At 31.0% G+C, this 19,783-nt stretch overlaps 1 protein-coding gene across 1 annotated transcript; it reads left to right on the top strand.

Annotated features, from left to right (window-relative positions):
* The first annotated feature begins 2,380 nt into the window (after positions 1–2,380).
* Positions 2,381–8,061, top strand: LOC100814009 (PAP-specific phosphatase HAL2-like). Its single transcript, XM_006582120.4, has 3 exons — positions 2,381–2,890; positions 5,863–6,550; positions 7,597–8,061. The coding sequence occupies exons 1-3, from the start codon at positions 2,737–2,739 to the stop codon at positions 7,898–7,900; spliced, it is 1,146 nt and encodes a 381-aa protein (XP_006582183.1). The 5' UTR covers positions 2,381–2,736; the 3' UTR covers positions 7,901–8,061.
* Positions 8,062–19,783: the final 11,722 nt, after the last annotated feature.

The raw sequence follows: 19,783 nt of genomic DNA, 5'->3' as shown, positions 1-19,783 counted from the left end.
TAAATATTTTGAGTTTATGATAAAAGAAATAAAATTATAATATGGAATATTTTACTACAGAAAATGTTGATAAACTCATGTGTAACTATCTCAATTCAACTAGTGATATTGAATTAGAATCTTAGACATATATATGTATTAAATATTAGAATGTTTGCATAATGGTTTTATGTTTAAAAAAATGGTTTTATGTAACTTGTACAATACTATAGAAAATGTATTATTTTTCATGAAGACATATAGTTTGTAAAAATATGGAAAAAAAGTTATTATTATTATTATTGATAATTTGTTTTGAAAAATTATTAAGATTTAATTTAGAGATAAAAAATAAAAAAGGGTATATTATAAAGAAATAAATGGTTAAGTGGTCAATTGTATAAATAAAAGAGAAAAAAATAGTTTAAGTGTGTGTTTTATTTTATGTTAGATTCTTTAGAATTACATTAAAATATAAGTTAAAATTTTAGGTAAATTTTGATATATTTAATTTTATGTTGAGAAATTAATTTTGGATCTAAAATTGATTATGAGATGAACCATTTTTATGTTGAAAATTTTTATATTTTATGCTAAATTTTACTATCAATTTATTTTTATAATTATAATTTCTAAACACAAATTACATCATTTCAAAATCAATTTTAATACAAATTAATTTGACAGCTTTACTAGTACTAATCTAAATACACATTAAAATAGTTAAGATAATTATTATTTTTTATCTAATATCAAGAAAGTGTGTGAAATGCACAACCAAACAATAATACATGAACAAAAAAAGTTATTGGTGTGAGTGGTACTTGATGTAACTCCATGTAGAGCTTGTAGGTCTTAGATCTTCTTCATCAATGGAGATCAATGGTAGCGGAATGCAAAATGAGAAAAGATGATTAAAAACGTCACTTTAAGGAGAAGATAAGTCAAGAATAAGTTCACCACCATAGGAAGCCATAGATAAAAGTTTGAAGGTAGGAGAAGATGAGTGGAAGGAGAGGAAGAGAGGGGGGCACAAAATTTATGCCTCAAACTAGGTCTGAATTTTGAAATCTAATTTCTCATATGATCAAAGTTAACAAAATACACACGCAAGACCTCTATTCATAGCATAGTGTCACACAAAATTGGAGTGAAATTTGAATTTCTATTCAAATTTCAGTTGAATTCGAATTTGAATTTTAGCTATGGTTCAGTCCACTAATCCAAGATCAAGTCCAAGATTCTTTACTAAGTGTGCTTAGGTATCATGAACCATGTAAAGCATGAATGATATGTACAAAGTGTACTATATGATGTGGTGGCAATGAGGTGTAATGTTCACCTCCCCCTTAGGATGGTCCAAAATTTAATTAGATTGAGCTTCTTCCAATTCAATTAAATTTCTCTCCCAACACACAATGCATGTGAAATTACAAAACTACCCTTAATACAAAAATTAGTCTATGTGCCCTAAAATACAAGGGCTGAAAAATTTTACATTACTAGGGTACCCTCCCTACATTATGGAACCCTAAATACAAGACCCAAAAATAATGAAATCCTAATCTATTATGTACAAAGATAAGTGAGTTCATACTTAATCCATTCGTCCAAAATCTATCATAAGACTCATGAGAACTCTAGGGTCTTCTCTTGCATCCCTGACCCAATCTTCTTGGAGTCCCCTAGCCATGACTCTGGTGATGGGTCCTCTCCTTGGGAGAATTGCATCAGTACTAGCCTAGACTCAGTCCCCAAGTAATGTTCGAGATTCATGTCTTCTCATTGGTAGAAAAAACGTGATGAGAAGAAAAGAATTTCGCTAAAAGATTCTCAATGAAAATTAATCATTGATAAAACTAGTAAATATTTTATACAAATGACATGATAAACAAAAAAATAATAATCATCTTAGATTATTTTACAGTGATCAAGAAAAAAAATAGATAAAATAAAATAATAATTTTACAAAATTAACCTTATATTATCAATAATTTATTTATAGATTTTATTATCGTTCATTAATATTCTAAGGATATAAGTAGCAAATCATAATAAATATTACATTTAAAATCTAAAATAATAATTATTTTGAGACAATTTTTATTTTCTCTTATACAATAATAATAATGAAACAATACCAATACTAATACTCTCACTTGTATCAAAACATAAGAAGGAAAAAAAATATAACACACGTCTAAAAAGTTAATATCATATTTAATTGTATTAATTTTAATTTAAAAAATATATTTTTAACTTACCCTTGGTTGGAATTTGTTATAAAAGATAAAAAAAATAAATAAACTAATACCTCAATTAAATAAAAAATATTTTTAAAATTATAATATTAGATAAGATAATGGTAGCATTAAATGTGGATATACATATGAGAAAAGATATTGAAGTTCGCATGTGCATATAATTTGTGCTTATGTTTTATCATGGACAGAGTGCAATTCAGAGAAACCAAATCCCAGACACCATACAACACAACACAGCACTTTGGTCGTGTTTCGTTTCATCTTTTTCTCCGAGAAAGATCCACCCCACGTTTCAAAATCACTTTTTTTCTCTGCTTTGGGAAATGATGCCATTGTTGTCCCTTGCGAAGCCAAACCCCATCACCACCATCATCATGTAGGAGCGACTCAACAACTCGAGTCTCGCGTTCCTCTTCCTCCCCCTCTGGGCACGTGAGAATTCTCCGATTCTGAAACCGAGGCACGTGACGTTAGCGTGCGTGTGTTTTTGGCTATGGAGGAGGACAAGTACGCGAAGGAATTGGAGGTGGCTGTTAGGGTGGTCCACGTGGCGTGTGCTCTCTGCGGGAGGGTGCAGGAGAGGCTCCTTGCCACCACCAATGATCACGTTCTAGCCAAGGATGATGATTCTCCCGTTACTGTTGCAGGTACTTTGCATTTAATTTTAATTTCAATTTAAATGTACCCTTTTGCCGTTTTTTTAATTTCTTTTCTTGAAAGTGGCGTTGGTGTGAATGAATTTAATAATTGATGTTGGGTTTGATCTTTTTTATTGTTTTTTTGGTTTTTGGGTGTTGTGGGAAAGTGTGCATTTGAATCATCATGTGATGATAGTTGCTAGGAAGATTGGTTTTTTTGGTACGAGGAATCGAATGAGGTTGTAAAAAAAATCTTCGTTTTTATGAGTATTGTAAAGTATAGGATGGCCCGTTTGGATCAAAATCCTGGGAACCATTGAAATTTAAATCTTTAATGGGTAATGCAGCTTCAAGATTTATGTGGGGTGGGCAAAATTTTCTCTTGGCTTTGTAAACTATAGAAGTGTGTTATGATGGACCAGTTTCGAAATTAATCCAGTGAAGTATTCTGTTTTTTTAGTGAGGCTGAAATCATTAGTGGGTAATAATTTAGCTTAAATTGTGATATTGTTTTCAATTTTCAAAATGCAACTAAACAAGGTTGATCTCACAGTTGGTGGAGGGTGATGCATGTCACATAGCAGAGTGTAGAACTGAGGTAAAGGTTGAGCAAGATGAAAACAGGAGAAGAAAAATGAGAAAGCATCTCCCAGCTGTTTTTGGTTTTCAAAACACTTGTTTCAGAAACAATTTTCAAAACTTAATAGATTTTGGATGAGAAGTTTATTGCTAAATAGTGCAAAATTGTTCTAAAAACAGTTTTTAAAATGATAAAGTGAGAAGAGAATCAAACAGACCCTAAAATTCTATCATGAGGATTTCTATTCCTTTTCTATTTCTTTGCTGAAGTCTGTTTTGTGTTTTTTTGGAGCTCTGACTGGACACTGAAGTGCTAGGATAATTCTTAAGCAGATTATCTGATAGCATTGTTTTTTTCATCTTCATGATTTAATACATTAATTTGATCTTGGAATCATAATAGAATCTCTCCATTTATCCTAGTCCTTTGTTAATGGTGTCATTATAATTGCATTGTGTGTGTCTTATAGATTTATGATTTCAGCATCCACTCTGCACCTGCTTGTTCATCTTATGTGCTGTATTATATAATCTATAATAAAACTAAGAAGATAGTCGTGGCCATGGTAAGGGACCATAAAATGTAAAACAACTTGTTAGAGAAAAGTACATTGTTCATTGGAGCTTGAGTATTTGTTTCTTTAACATTGTTGGTGAACTTTTCCATTAAAGCTCTTGAGAAACTTCAGCTGTTTCTAAAGCCTAAGTTGTTAGATGAAAGCTCATGTTTGGTTTTATATTTAACACATTCCCTCTCAAGTAATCTTTCAGACTTAAAGGCTTGGCAATGCATAAGCCGACCTACCTTATACTCAAATTCAACTTTTATTTATAAGAATTAGGGCAGAAAGGATTAAACTCCTAACTACATCATAGAGGCTATGATACTATATCATGAACTAGTTATCTCCAAATCTTTTTTTAGGTAAATACTCATAAATGATTTTATAGTAATAAGCTATTTCATACCAGGAATTTTAGGCTGTGGCATCATTTATATTACGAGATAAATGTAGTGGGTGTACAGATGCATGATAATTATACATCTAGGTTGGTGGTTGAAATTATGTGAAAGTTTTTGTACATATCTATTTTAAGTTTACACCAAATCTGTATGATGGTTCTTACAGGATTAGATTTCCTTGATCTTAGACTCATAATCATAAACAGTCAGAAATGCATAAGCGGTTTGTAAATTCACATAAGCATTCTGGCCTAGTTGAAAAGTTTCTGGTGTGATTATCCACTTACCCTATTGCATAGTGCACTTAACATTTTAATGCAGAAGAAAGAAATATATTGTTTGTCCATTATCATCCGGCTGGACAGGAGCATTCGATATATATATTTTTCCATCACAAATTATTATAGTAAATGTTAAACCTTGTATCGGCCCCCCAACAAACTCATCTTGGATGCTTTCTGTGTTAAAGCAAACCATTGAATCTGTGATGCAATTAACTGCTGGACTTGTGCAACCAGTAGTTGAAAGTTTCTAGATGGTTGGGATAAATTGAACTTTCAGAGAGAAACTTTTGTTTTAGAAAGAAATTTAATCCAGCAGTTCAAAAACTGTTGCAGATAGTTGTAATGGTTCATTCAAATGAGCTGATTGCACAGTAGGCCTAGCCAGTATATAATGCCAGGAGGTTTGTTTTATTGTTAGAATAAGGTATGAATCTTTTGCAAAGGAGAATCCAATAAGTTGAGTATGGATTACAAGTGACTCTTTGGAAATATTGCAGACAAGGTGTATTTTTCCCTTCATTTCATGGTGCCACATTGTTTTGATGGCAGTATACATTTTTTTTTTTTTTTTTTTTTATGTTTGGTTTCTAGTTGGCGTAAATCATATTAACATTGCAGCTGGAAGGTTTTAATTTTTATTTTATTTTAGGTAAATATAAAGTTAGCTTTATCAACATTTTGATTTTTTGGTATTTTACTTTGATTGAACATATGACTGAGCAATGTTTGAATGTCAACTTATCATTTCCAAGTTGTGACTATATAGAAATTGTTAAACCTGTTATACGGGACTTCATAAGGTGGTGACTTTTTCATTTTTGTTATTAGTGACAGTTCAAAGATCCAAGCTCTAACGTACTGCACATTTTTGCTTCTACATAGTGGAGCTAACAACACTTTTGTCTTTTTCTTTCTCTAGTAGATATTATTAATTTTCACAATTTTGCAGTCAGACCAAACTAGTTTATTTATATTCCTATAGCCATGAAACAAATCAGTCGTATTGGAAATGGAGATATTTTAATCTACTATAGTAGTCTGCTCCATTTTATCCTTGCAAATAAATGCATGGTGCTCAAAATTTTTGTTTCTGGTGCAAATATTGCTCACAGTTAATTGACTGATTATTTCATTTCATATCTCTGCATGAGAAGACTTTAGTGTTCAAGCAACTATTAGTTGGTTACTATCAGAAATTTTCGGGGTTCAAAATGTGTCAATCATTGCCGAAGAAGACATACAAACCATCTCCAAGGATGAATCAGCAAGCTTACTGGAAGCTGTTGTGAATACTGTGAATGAGTCTTTAGCTTTTGCATCCAAGTACGGTTTTCAAAGTCCGGAGACAACTCTAGGGACATCTGAAGTTCTTGAGGCCATTGCCCGTTGCAACTCAACTGGAGGCTCCAGGGGAAGATATTGGGTGCTTGACCCTGTTGATGGCACATTAGGATTTGTACGCGGGGATCAGTATGCTATTGCTCTAGCTCTGATTGAGGATGGAAAAGTTGTTCTTGGAGTTCTGGGGTGTCCTAATTACCCAGTAAAGACAGAATGGCTTAGTTATCATTACCAGCATCATCAAACAGCGCCAGAATCATCTCTAACAACTCCTGATACTGGGGGAAAAGGATGTGTATTGTATGCAAGAAAAGGAAGTGGTGAGGCATGGCTGCAGTCATTAATTGATGGAGATAACATGCTAGAATGGTCGAATTGTGCTAGACTTATTCGTGTTTCTTCGATTGAAGATCCGGCATTGGCAACTCTTTGTGAACCAGTGGAAAGGGCAAACTCAAACCATTCATTCACAGCTGGGCTTGCTCACAGTGTGGGACTTAGGTATAATGTTCCCCCCTTTTTCTATCAAAATGTCAATAGTTTGGACCTATTTCATTCGCAAATTGACTGAAACTTAAAGTACTTCCATATAAGTGCATTAGAATGTAAGGATGGTGTTAAAAGGTTTAGGATTTAACTGCCATGGCAGAAACCATTTCTGGACCAACAATAGGGTCACTACAAGTAGAAATTAGTCAGTTTTATAAATAGAATTAGAATTAGAATTAGTGAAGAGAATATAAAAAATGAGCCATACATTGTAATTTTTGTTACTTTAATGGGAATTTAAGGAGCGGAAAAAATTCTTGCACAACATATCTACTGATCATAGAAATTGGTTTGTCGTTTATGTATAATATTTTTACTGGAAACATTGGAAAATTATAACTGAATTTGTATATTGACGATTATACTAAGTTATCATACAAAGCTTTAGGTAGTGTTTGGCTCAACTTTTTTTAGTTTTTCTTTCCTTAAAAGGAGAAATTAGGCCAAACACATCTGAATTCTGAAGAAAAGCTCTTAAAAATTAAGGACTTTATTTTTTATAAAAGAAAAAGGGGAAAGTAGCTTGAAAATAAAAATAAAAAACTAACTGAACTAGCTTTCAAAGATAAGTTGCATACTTTAGCCTCCCTCTCCCTTTCATCCAGACCAGAACTACTCAATGTGGGACAGAGAAATAAAAACTTAGTTTTAAGGAAGGTTTTAAGCTAAAGCTGCCAAATATCTTAAATTTATTTTTATACACTTATTTTGAACTTTAACTTCAAAGTAAAAAAAGAAGTTAGAAGGCTCAATTCTGTAATGCATTTCTAGAAGGGAATTCTGAACCAGACACTTTACTTGTAGCCTGTTTTAGTTCTATCATTCCATGGTTTCATTGTTAGCAAGTGTTATGGTGAAAGGTTTAATTTTCTGTTCTCTGAAATTCCATGTTTGCAATTTCTTTCCGAATTGGATCTGAGCTTATGAAATTTATATTTTTCTCTTTTGAAAACCATTGCTGGTATTGAATCATTCTTCCCTTTCAAAATCTGGTACAGAAAACAGCCCTTGCGTGTGCACAGCATGGTAAAATACGCAGCAATAGCCCGGGGGGACGCGGAGATATTCATGAAATTCGCAAAGTGTGGCTACAAGGAGAAGATATGGGATCATGCTGCCGGCGTTGTTATTGTTGAGGAGGCTGGTGGTGTGGTAACTGATGCCGGGGGGCGCCCTCTGGACTTTTCAAAGGGAATGTACTTGGAAGGTCTTGACAGAGGCATAATTGCATGCTCTGGTGTCACATTGCATGAAAAATTAATTGATGCTGTTTATGCTAGCTGGGACTCCTCAAATTTATGAGCCATTCTTTCTTCTGTCAATGAGGCAAAATTTTGGTAGAGGCAATCTGGATCACTTCTTTGTTTTTTTTTTTTCTTGTGTTCATATTAGTAGGCAGTAGCTAGCTAACTTTCCACTATTATACTCTGATAGCATATTATATTAAACTGAAGATATATTTATATGTGGGATTTAGCTCCTCTCTGAAACAAGGGAGTATAAAAGAATAATTATAACCATTGATTAAAAAATCAAAAGGGGTGTTCGATTTGACAAAATTGTTTTCCGTCTTTTGTTTTCTATTTTTATTTTTAATTACAAAAATGTCAAATCATGTTTACTTTGTTTCTGGTTTTTGAAAGTTTGTATTGGAAACAATGAAAATAACTTGTTTATTTTTTCACTGGTTCTTTTATATACTTTTGAAAATAGGAGACAAAGTGAGAATAATGCGATGTTTTTGTAATTAAACCCTAAAACAAAACTAAACAGTCTTTAATGATGATATACAAATGCATTTTGTAATCTCAATTTGGTAGCACTCATTTTAGATGAGTAAAATCTATATGTGTGCCCCTTCACATAGCAAAATGTCACACATTGTGATGTGCAAATAGGATATAAAAAAATAAAGGTTTATTTGGTTTGATAAATGTCTTTTATTTATAAATAATTTAAAGTATATATTAGTAATTTTTACTTTGTATCCCTTTATTAGCCTTCTCTCTCTTATTTCAGTTAGAGTAGTTATAACTCCTTTAATTGTCTTAGCTGTCAGTTAGTTTGTTATAAACTAACTCTTGTATATAATTTGTATTCATGATTGAATTGAGTAATGAGAAGCGTTCTTTTCGTCTTCATCTTCGAGCTTCTTTTCTCTCTGTTTTAGAATATGTTGTGCCATGAATTTTACATGGTATTAGAACTCTTCAATTGAAGAGCTCTACTATGCACTCTTTTTGTTCTTCCCCGATACAAGCATTGTTTCAATTCTCCCATGGCTTCAACCAATCCTTCAGCACTAGAGGATTCGCTCAATCCTCACAGTCCATATTATGTGCATCCAAGTGAGAATCCATCAATCTCACTTGTTTCTCCTCTTCTTGATCCCACAAATTATAACTCATGGTGCAAGTCAATGTCTACTGCACTCAGTGCGAAAAATAAGCTGGAGTTTGTCGATGGTTCTTTGCCGCAACCAGCGCCTAATCATGCTCTTCATACTGCATGGAAACGTTCCAACAATATGGTGGTTTCGTGGTTGATACATTTGGTATCACCTTTAATCAGACAAAGTATATTGTGGCTGGATAATGTCGTTGACATTTGGAGAGATCTGAAATCAAGATATTCACAAGGTGATTTGTTGAGAATCTCAGAATTACAGCAAGAAGTTGCTTCCGTCAAACAAGGTGATGTCTCTGTTACAGAATACTATACGAAATTAAGAGTAATATGGGATGAATTAGAATCATATAGACCAGATCTAATATGTAGCTGTGTTCAAAAATGTTTATGTGATGCTCTTGTAATTGTGAAACAAAGGAAGGTACAAGATCAAGTTATGCAATTCTTAAGAGGATTGAATGATCAGTACAATAATGTCAGGTCCAATATACTGATGATGGATCCTCTTCCCTCAATTAATAAGGTTTTCTCGTACGCTACTCAACAAGAAAGATAATTCAATGGGACTGTTAATATGAATAATCTCAGCTTGATTAATGCTACTAGTGCTTCTCACTCTAGAAATCTGTGTAGCTATTGTGGGAAAAATGGACATTTTGTTGATGATTGTTGGAAAAAGAATGGCTATCCAAGTAATTTTTCATCGAATAGAGGAAGAGGAGGTCGAACTTTTCATGGTAATGGTAGAGGCTCAAATGCTGACAAAAGCGGCAAAGTGTGCAATTACTGTGGTATCATTGGCCACACTGAGACAGAGTGCTTCAAGAAACATGGATATCCACCAGGACATCGTTTGCACAAGGCGCTCGGTGCTAATATCAATAACACAGCTACAGAATCAACGAATAATGAGAATTCAGCAGCAGCAACTACAATTCAGGAAGGACAAAATTCAGAAATGAAATTGACATAACAGCAATATCAAGCTCTAATGAGTTTGCTACAACAGACATCTACCATTGGATCTTCTTCTTCTACACAGACAACCCATATCAATCAACTTGGTATAGTTCCTAAAATTGATTTTGTTATAGGAAGTGTTTTACTTATAGTTTGCACCATAAACAATGATTCTGATCTCAATACTTGGCTTCTTGACTCGAGGGCTACTGATCACATTGCATCTTCCCTTGATTTATATAGTGAGTGTAAACAGATTTCTCCCATCATTGTTAGCCTCCCTAATGGAGAACAATTGATTGCTAGATACTCTGGGACTGTGCATATTTCAGAATTTCTTGTTCTGACTAATGTGTTGTATCTATCTAATTTCAATTTCAATTTCAATTTGATCTTCATTTCCAAATTGACTAATTCCATGCATTATCAGGTTGTATTCTTGGCTAATAAATGTCTGATACAGGAAATCTCCACCAAGAGGATGATTGGTACAATTGATGTTGAATATGGTTTGTACAAACTCAAGTCAACCTCTAGCCATCACAACAATACATCCCTTGCTATACTTAATCCCTCCAATTATGTCAATTCTTGTAATACAATACTATTGATATATGACACTGCAGGTTAGGACACTTATCCAATGAAAGAATGTTAGCCATGAAACAATATTATCCCATTTTAAATTCTATCAGAGAGATTATTTGTGATACTTGTCACAAAGCCAAACAAAAGAAATTGATTTTTCATGTTAGCAGTTCTCATTCTCTTTCTCCCTTTGCTTTAATACATGTTGATATTTGGGGTCTATGTTCAACCACTACTATACATGGTCATAAATATTTTCTTACTATTGTTGATGATCATACTAGATTTGTTTGGGTTTTGCCAATGTCTTCTAAAGCTGAAACTCAATCTCTTTTACAAGATTTTATTAAATCTATTGAAAGACAATTTGATACAAAAGTTAAAACTATTCGCTCAGATAATGGTGTTGAATTTATCATGAGTCATTTCTTTCAAGCCACTGGTATTATTCATCAAACAACATGTGTTGAAACTCCCCAACAAAATGGGATTGTCAAAAGAAAACATCAACATTTACTTAATGTAACTCGGGCCCTTTAGCTTCAATCTAACCTTCCAAACATTTTTTGGTCCTATGCTTTACTTCATGCTGCTACTTTAATAAATATCATTCCTACACCTTTTCTGAAAAATGAGTCCCCATATCAAAAACTCTATTCTGCATTATATGATGTTAATTTTCTTCGAGTTTTTGGCTGTCTATGTTACACTAGCACTCTAAGTGCTAACAGAAAAAAGCTGGATCCTAGAGCCTTACCTTGTGTGTTTTGGGATTTAAATCCCACAAGAAAGGATACATTGTGTACAATCTCAATACAAGACCATTGAAGTGTCTCGAAATGTCATTTTTTATGAGAACTGCTTTCCCTTTTCCACTCTCAACATTAATGACCCTACCATCCTTGCTCACCCTTCCATCACTACCCATAATCCACAAGCCTTTTCTTCTCCTATAGATTCCCCTTCTCCTACACCTTTACCTCCTCAACCTAAACCTATATCTGTTGACCAGCCATATACTGAACCCACCTCCTCTGAACATTCCCTTTGTAAGACTGACAGAGTTCGAACCAAACCCATCAAATACAATGACTATCAAACCAGTTTCGCATCAACCACTATCACCAATCATCCAGGCACCAAACATCCTATTTCCTTTGTGATTTCCTATAACAAGCTCTCTTCCCATTATCACAGCTTTATTCTTAATGTCTCTGCTAATTATGAGCCTAAGTCTTATACTGAAGCCTGTAAACATGATTCATGGGTTCGAGCTATGCATGATGAAATTTCTGCTTTAGAAAGGAATCATACATGGGTGCTTACTGATTTACCTCAGCATAAAAATGTGATTGGTTGCAAATGGGTGTACAAGATCAAACATAATGCAGATGGCTCTATTGAATGATATAAGGCTCGCTTGGTTGCTAAGGGCTATACCCAAATTGAAGGTCTGGACTATTTAGATACCTTTTCTCCAGTAGCCAAAATTACTACAGTTCGACTTTTGTTGGCACTCGCTGCTTCGAATAAGTGGTTTATCAGACAGCTTGATGTCAATAATGCATTCCTTCATCGTGATCTTAATGAAAAGGTGTATATGGTTCTACCTCCAAGTATGAAATCTACTAAACCTGGTCAGGTTTGAAAGTTACAAAGATCTCTCTATGGGTTGAAACAGGCCAATCGTCAATGGTATGCTCGATTATCTACTTTTCTTGTGGCTCATGGCTTCAAACAGTCTGTTGCTGACTATTCTCTCTTTACTTTCAAAAGAGAAAATTCATTCACTACATTATTGGTCTACGTTGACGATATTGTTCTGAGTGAGAATGATCTCTCTGTTATTTCTGATATTACAAAATTACTGGATGACACTTTTAAGATCAAAGACCTTGGTAATTTGAAGTATTTTATTGGATTTGAAGTTGCTTGTGGAACCTCTGGTATTAACATTTGTCAAAGAAAGTATGCTTTGGATCTTCTCATCGATACTGATATGTTAAATTTCAAGCCTGTTTCTACTCCTTTTGATTATTGTACCAGACTGCATCAATCCTCTAGATAATTGCTTTTTGATTCACAAATTTCTTCATATAGACGCTTAATTGGCAGGTTAATATACCTTACAAATACCAAACCTGATATCACCTTTGCCATTCAACACCTGAGTCAGTTCAATGCTTCTCCTACTACTGCTCATTACACGGCTCTTTATCGTATTCGTCAATACATTAAAGCTGCTCTTGGTTTGGGTATTTTCTTTTCTTCTACCAGTGAGCTTCAACTCAAAGCCTTTAGTGATTCTGATTGTGTTGGATGTATTAATACTAGGAAATCCATTACTGGTTTTTCTGTTTATCTTGGTTCATCACTTATATCATGGAAATCTAAGAAGCAAGCCACAGTCGCAAGAAGTTCTTCTGAAGTTGAATATCGTGCCCTTGCTATTGTAACTTGTGAAATTCAATGGCTCACATATTTGCTTCATGACTTTGGTATTATTCATAAGCTTGCTTTGGTGTTCTGTGACAATAAATCAGCTCTCCACATTGCAGCTAATCATGTCTTCCATGAAAGAACCAAGCATATTGAGATTGATTGTCACTTGGTTCATGACAAGCTGTTGATGTTTACACAAAAGCTTCAGCACAACAACTTGCTGATGTTTACACAAAAGCTTTAGCTCCTAGTGCTTTTCATTTTATTTGTTTCAAGCTGGGTATGAATGACATTCATTCCCCAGCTTGAGGAGGGATATTAGCCTTCTCTCTCATTTCAGTTAAAGTAGTTATAACTGCTTTAATTGTCTTAGCTATCATAGTTGTCAGTTAGTTTGTTATAAACTAACTCTTGTATATAATTTGTATTCATGATTGAATTAAGTAATGAGAAGCATTCCTTTCGTCTTCTTCTTTGAGCTTCTTTTCTTTCTATTTTAGAATATGTTGTGCCATGAGTTTTACATCGTTTGCTAAAGATTTATATTGGGAATAATAGAAATTACAACAAAGTCTTGTTTTTACTATTTTCTATCAAATGCTTTTGAAAATAGAAACAAATTTATAATCAAGTGACATTTTTATAAAACAAACTAACTAACTTTAAAGGATTATAACAAAGAATAATTTATATCACCCCAGTTTGATTTTAATAATTTTCCTAATTGTATGAATACAAATTATTTTTTTAATATTTTCAGTAAGTTTATTTTGAATCTTGTTTTTAAAAAATGCATCAAAAAATATTTTGAAATTGTTAAATTAGAAAAAAAAAAAGTCACCTAGGAAGTGATAAATCATAGTTTAAACGCATTCAAATTAAGTATTTGACATTATCTTAAATAAAATTTTTACCTGTCTATACTTATATGATAATACTAAATTTTTTATTTCTATTTAATATATTATTTATTTATTTTTTGGTCAAATATTTTATTTATAAATAATATAATTATGTAGCATTATTCATTTTGAGCTTCCTAGTGTTGCTTTCTTGTCTATAAATGACAAAATAAACATACTCGGGCCCATTTGAAAGAAAAAATAAACTATAAATGCAACTAATGAACAAACACAGTGTCGCTATATAACAAGATATGTGGTTTGGCATAAAGAAACGGAAATATGCTCCATAAGATTCAAATCAGCAATTTCGTCAAAATAAAATCTAATTTTTTGGTAGGTAGATTATTTGTATAGTTAATTAGTTATCGAAACTAAGGGCTATATATCCATTGCTTAAATAGAATAATATTTTTTAAAACCAAATATCCCTCCATTGACTAATCCTCTAAAGCAGTAAGATTAATTTAAGAGAATGAAATCAAAATGTGTTTTTTCATACTCATGGGTTAGAGATTAAACCATGACTACATATTTAAATGATAACATGTCATACTTTGTTGATCTTAAATAGAATAATATAAGTGAAGAAGGTTTTTTTTTTATCAAAAATAAAAAATAACGCCTTTTAAAAACAGTATTCTTTTTGCTTAAATCTTTTTTAAATTCCTAAATCCGGAATCAGTAATCAAAACCCAATGCGAAAGCATCTCGTTGTATAGATGGCTGTACATTCCGGTCCTAATCCACTGAAAAGGATATTGTTGACGTTCAAGGAAACTTTGGATTGGTGCAGTGTAGTTATTGCTAGAATTTTTCTACATTGTGATCACAAAGTCCTAATTTTATTATGCTGAGTTATCAATAGTCTTCGTTTTTATTATGGATTATTTATGGACAAAAGTTAGGTATTAGGAAACTTCAATTCCTCAAATCACTTTGTTTATGAAGCACATGGGAGTCAAAGTTAGGTTTGATTGCCATAACATCAGTCTTATCTATTTAGGTAGCTTTCAAATAGCTGTGGGTACCATGCATGATGCATGCTCGGTTTCACTTTGACTAATGTTTACACACTATTTCTATTAACTATTTTTTTTTTTATCAAACTTTCTTCTAATACGATAAAATATAATGGATATGCACTACTCAATAAATATTTTTCTTTCTTTTTCTTATACTTTGTTGATAGTATTCTTTTTCTTATATCAGTACTGTATAAGTATAACAAAAGGTATAAAAAGTTGTATATATAAAGAGTATTTCCTTTTTAACTCTTTTATCTTTTACTTGTTAAAATTCTATATAGAAATTCATCTTTTTATTTCATAGTGATACTAAAACTCAAATCCTTAACATCATTATTATGTGGTATAATGAAAACCTATGTTTGGTTAAGAAAAGAAAATGGAAGAGAGATGGAGCAATTCATTGTTTAGTATATTCTAAAAAGTGGAATGACAGAAGAAATTTTTTTTTTCCTTCTATAGTTTGGTATGTTTTAAAAATTGAAAGGATGAAAAAAAATTGTACAATCTATTACTAATTGTAATCCATTCAATTTAGAGAAGAAAGAAAATTAAATGATGATTACAACTAGTAAAAGATTTCTTTTAAGAGATAGATAATTTTTCATACATACGAGTCAGAGATCAAACTCATAACCACATATTAGATAAAATGTTATTTACCAATCATATCACACCTTGTTGGAGTATACACTTTTTTTTCTTTATTTTATTATTGACATTTTTTATTTATCATTTTATCATAAAATATGAATTTGAACTTAACTCAATTAATACACCTTCTCACACTTAATACTTTTTGAATTTTGCACCTAAATAATATGGTGAATGACCACACTTGTGAACCCAAGTTATCTTGAGGGGGTGCAAGTGCACACCCCCTTAAGTTTGAGAGAAAAGAATATAGGTAGTAATGTTATTTTATGCACCCCTTAGACCTTTCTCTCTTCAATTTTTATAATTTATTGACTAGTTTTTTTTTTTTCTTATGTTTCTTTTATACTTTAGTTGGTTAGAAATTTCATTTTGTTTTAAATTTTATTTTCATATGTATGATAATATTTTTTTTTTAATTTTTTTTTACTCACTGACTTCGAGTCTTGAATTCGTCAATGTGGATGGTCATTTCAACCCCAAAACTAGTTCAAATGGTGAGAAGTGTCCTTTCAACCCCAAGACTAGTTCAAATGGTGAGAAGTGTCCTTTCAGTTATAAGTTTTATCTTACCATTATTATTTTTAACCAATGACACTTGGTTTAGTAAAAAAAAAACCCGAACATATATCTAAATTAAACTCATATAATCAATACTCTCCCTTGCCTTTTATAAGAAAAAAAACACAACTTTTTTGTTTTCTTTTATAAGCAAATTTTAATCATTTTTGTTTCATTTGAAGACATTATGTTCAAATAATCTTTATTTAATAGGATATTTATACTTAATATTAAAATATGTTTGTTTTTTTTAATTAGAAATGACACCATTTAATAAAGTTTACTAATTTTCTTAATAAATGTGAAATCAAATTTTTTGGCTTATAAAAAAAATAGAGGAAGTACTCCCTCCTTTCCCATTTACTATATAAGATGTAAGTTTGAAATAATCTTTATTTTGTTTTATAAGATTTAATTTATAATATTCCTTGTATTAATTATTTTTAAATTAGAAATATTCATAATTTAAAGAAGAGAAATAATGTATTGATAAACAAATAAAAAATAGAAAAATATTAATTATAATGATAGTTTTGAAAAAAGTTATAAATTTAAGATAAATTTATTATTATCAACTAAATTAATATTTTTTTAATTTTGATAAATTGGATAATTGAGTGTTATCCCTGAAAAAGGAACTGAGTCTTATACATAAAAACATATGGAGTATATATAAATTATGGTTGCTAAAAAAATTAATATAAATTATGTGTCACGTTTCTAGTACAACTTTAATTTGTTCAGTGATTTGAGTTCCGACAGAGGAATATTTAATATATGAAATGTGAAATACTATGGCGTAGACAAAGCTTCATTAGTTTGATTCGGTGCTAATTATCTCAATACTTTGGTAGACAAAGCGTCCTCTTTGACGTACTTGTTTTTTTTTTTTTTTTTTTTTTATGAAATCTATGGCGTAGTTGAAGCTGAATCATCCTATTGAATTAAAGAAATCCTTAAAGTAATAAAGATTGCTCCTTATTCTCGTTGAAAAGTTGCAAGATTCCTTGAACGTGTACTTGTCTTTAAATACTTGTTTTTGTACTCCCAAAGGAAAAGGGGAGAGGGGGAGGAGCCAATAAGAAGAAGAAAGCTGTGTTCCGGTGGTATTTAACAAGAGGGGTGAGTGTCGGAAGCAAAAGCTTTGTACATAATCTCTTGTGAAACTGAAGGGTGCTGTAATTTATTCTTGGGACCATATGATCCCATTATGGCAATCATTGCACGTTGCAAGAGGCTGTTATCTAGGGTGAGGCCAAGGATATACACAACACAACTAAAAAGTTTAAGGCCAAGAAAAGTTGATGAGGGAGATATATATGTGATGTGATAATAATAATTAAATGAAGTGTTAACAATATATTTTTAAAATATTTTTTTAACACATATTTTATTATTAATAGATCGAGTTCATTAATTAAGAAGTGAAATTCATCAAATTTGTATCTTTAACAAAATTTAACTAATAGTTGAGAGTGTATTTAAAAGAGTGTGGTGTTGAGGTTTATGAAGAAAAAAAAAATGACTAGCTAGTTCTATGAAGAAAAAAAAAAAAGAAATGGAAAAAGTGTTGAAATAGAGGACAGTCCGATAATATTTCTCTTCAAAGTGATAACTGTAGTTAATTGGTGCTGATTTATCATCCCAAACAATTAGATCAATATGTGTCTATAAATTGGGTTTAACATAATTTTTCTCAATCGATCTGAATTTGTCTCGAATCCAACATGATGAACCCACTTACACTCTTGGTTAAAACTTTGTACTATGGAGTGATGATGAGTTATTTTATTTTATTTTTTTTGTGAACGGCCAAAGAAATTCTATAGAGTGATGATGAGTAGAAATAACAAATACATAGTGGGGCTCTTTAATTTCCGAAAGAAAAGAAGAAAAAGAGAGAGAGAGAGAACAAATTAAAGGAAGGGAAATCAAAGATTCGCCTGCTAATGTATTTTAATTTGGAATATCATATTTAAATTGGACCCTCAGATCAGAAAAGAAGGAGAAAAGTTCCGTTTTAAAAGTCTTAACAAGCCTCACAAATATGAGAGTGAGAGAGATGTGAAGTGTGAGAGTGAGACTAACATAAGAATTAAGAATATTGGAATATTGGAGTCAACCAACAATTCAATCACCATTTCCCATGCTAATGATACGCCACTTTGAATTTCTTAACATGTCCCCATAATTATATTTGCGGATTTTTTTAAAAATTCAATATAGTTATTCTTTTTTATTTTGTGTGATAGCAGTAAATGAAAGATCTTGTTTCAAAGGTTGTGTAGTGGTTTTTATTTTTCTTTTGATATGGTTTGATTTTTGAATAAATTAATTGATAATCGTATTATAGGAAGATGGTTGTTTTATGCATTTGTTCCATAGGCAGATATTTTCATTTGGTGTTATTGGTGCAAAATAGGATTTGTCTTTGTTACCTAGTCATCATTTTCTCTCGCAATTACGTATTGCGATAGCTAAGAAGCTGTATCCAGAATTCTCACTTATTTCTTTCTGGTATTTTTTGTGTCAAGAATAAATAAATAAAAACTATTACATAAGGTTAATTAGTTTTTTTTTTCAATTATGATATTGATACAAACTAATTTGTCAAAAATGATGATTAACACAAAGTCAATTAGTGTTACCGCATGATTCTGATTTTGTTCCCGCTAGTGGATAGATACTTCATGTAGGACTAGTATAGGAGGATTATAAGTTAAAATCAATTAGGTATTAGAATTTTAAAAAAAATTGTTGATTTTATTTTTTTATTTCAATCTTTATCATTTATTTGTTATATTTCTCTTTTATTCTTGTAATTATAAAGGTTTTCTCAAAATTTGATAAAGCACTTTAAAATCTTGAAAATTCATAAAATCTTTTTAAATATTTTGAATTCAAATTTTATTAATCCATTAAAACTTAAAATCCAAAAATCTTAATGATATAAATCTTTAAAATCATTATATTTTTACACAATCATCTAAAATCTACCAGAATTTTTATGTCGAATACATCTCCCTAATAGTTTAAAAATTCATCACTAATAGGTAACATTGTATTAGTTATGTTGTTTGTTTTATGTTATTGTTAAATGTCATAGTATTTTTTTTAATGCAAATGTCATAATATTTGATGCGATGAAAATAGTCTAACTTAATATTTATAAACAATAATGAAAAATAGATCAGTAATAAATATGACAATAAATATAATTTATTACCATTATTAGTAATACTTTAATGTCTACAAATAAAACAAGATAATAATAGTCTCGTATATAATTATAAGATAATTTCAATTAATTCATACCATTAAAAAAAAGTAATTAATTAAATTAAATTCGTTAATTATTTGAATTATTATTTTAAAACTATTATTTTTCTTCTCTTTATCTATTTAGTTGCTTCTCATTAATGTTAAGATAATATATAAAAAAACAATAATTAATACATCTAAAAATTAAAAGATGATTTTATAAAAATGACCAAACAAATTTATGAAAATGATCTAATGATTAGAAATGGAAAGAATATCAACTTTTAAGAAAAATACTTAGCTACTTATTTTTTCTTCTATGTCACTTTTTTTTTCATTTCTTATCGTATTATTTGTCATATCTATTATTTTCTTTTTCC

This window comes from Glycine max, chromosome 6, assembly GCF_000004515.6.
Source record: "Glycine max cultivar Williams 82 chromosome 6, Glycine_max_v4.0, whole genome shotgun sequence".
NCBI lineage: Eukaryota > Viridiplantae > Streptophyta > Magnoliopsida > Fabales > Fabaceae > Glycine > Glycine max.
The sequence above is the reverse complement of the archived record's forward strand: the minus strand, read 5'-3'. Positions and strand labels throughout refer to the sequence as shown.

Coding starts and splice junctions, on each gene's coding strand:
- LOC100814009 (XM_006582120.4), top strand. CDS start 2,737: ATGGAGGAGGACAAGTACGCGAAGGAATTGGAGGTGGCTGTTAGGGTG. Junction 2,891..5,862: donor TTCTCCCGTTACTGTTGCAG/GTACTTTGCATT, acceptor CTGCATGAGAAG/ACTTTAGTGTTCAAGCAACT. Junction 6,551..7,596: donor GCTCACAGTGTGGGACTTAG/GTATAATGTTCC, acceptor AATCTGGTACAG/AAAACAGCCCTTGCGTGTGC.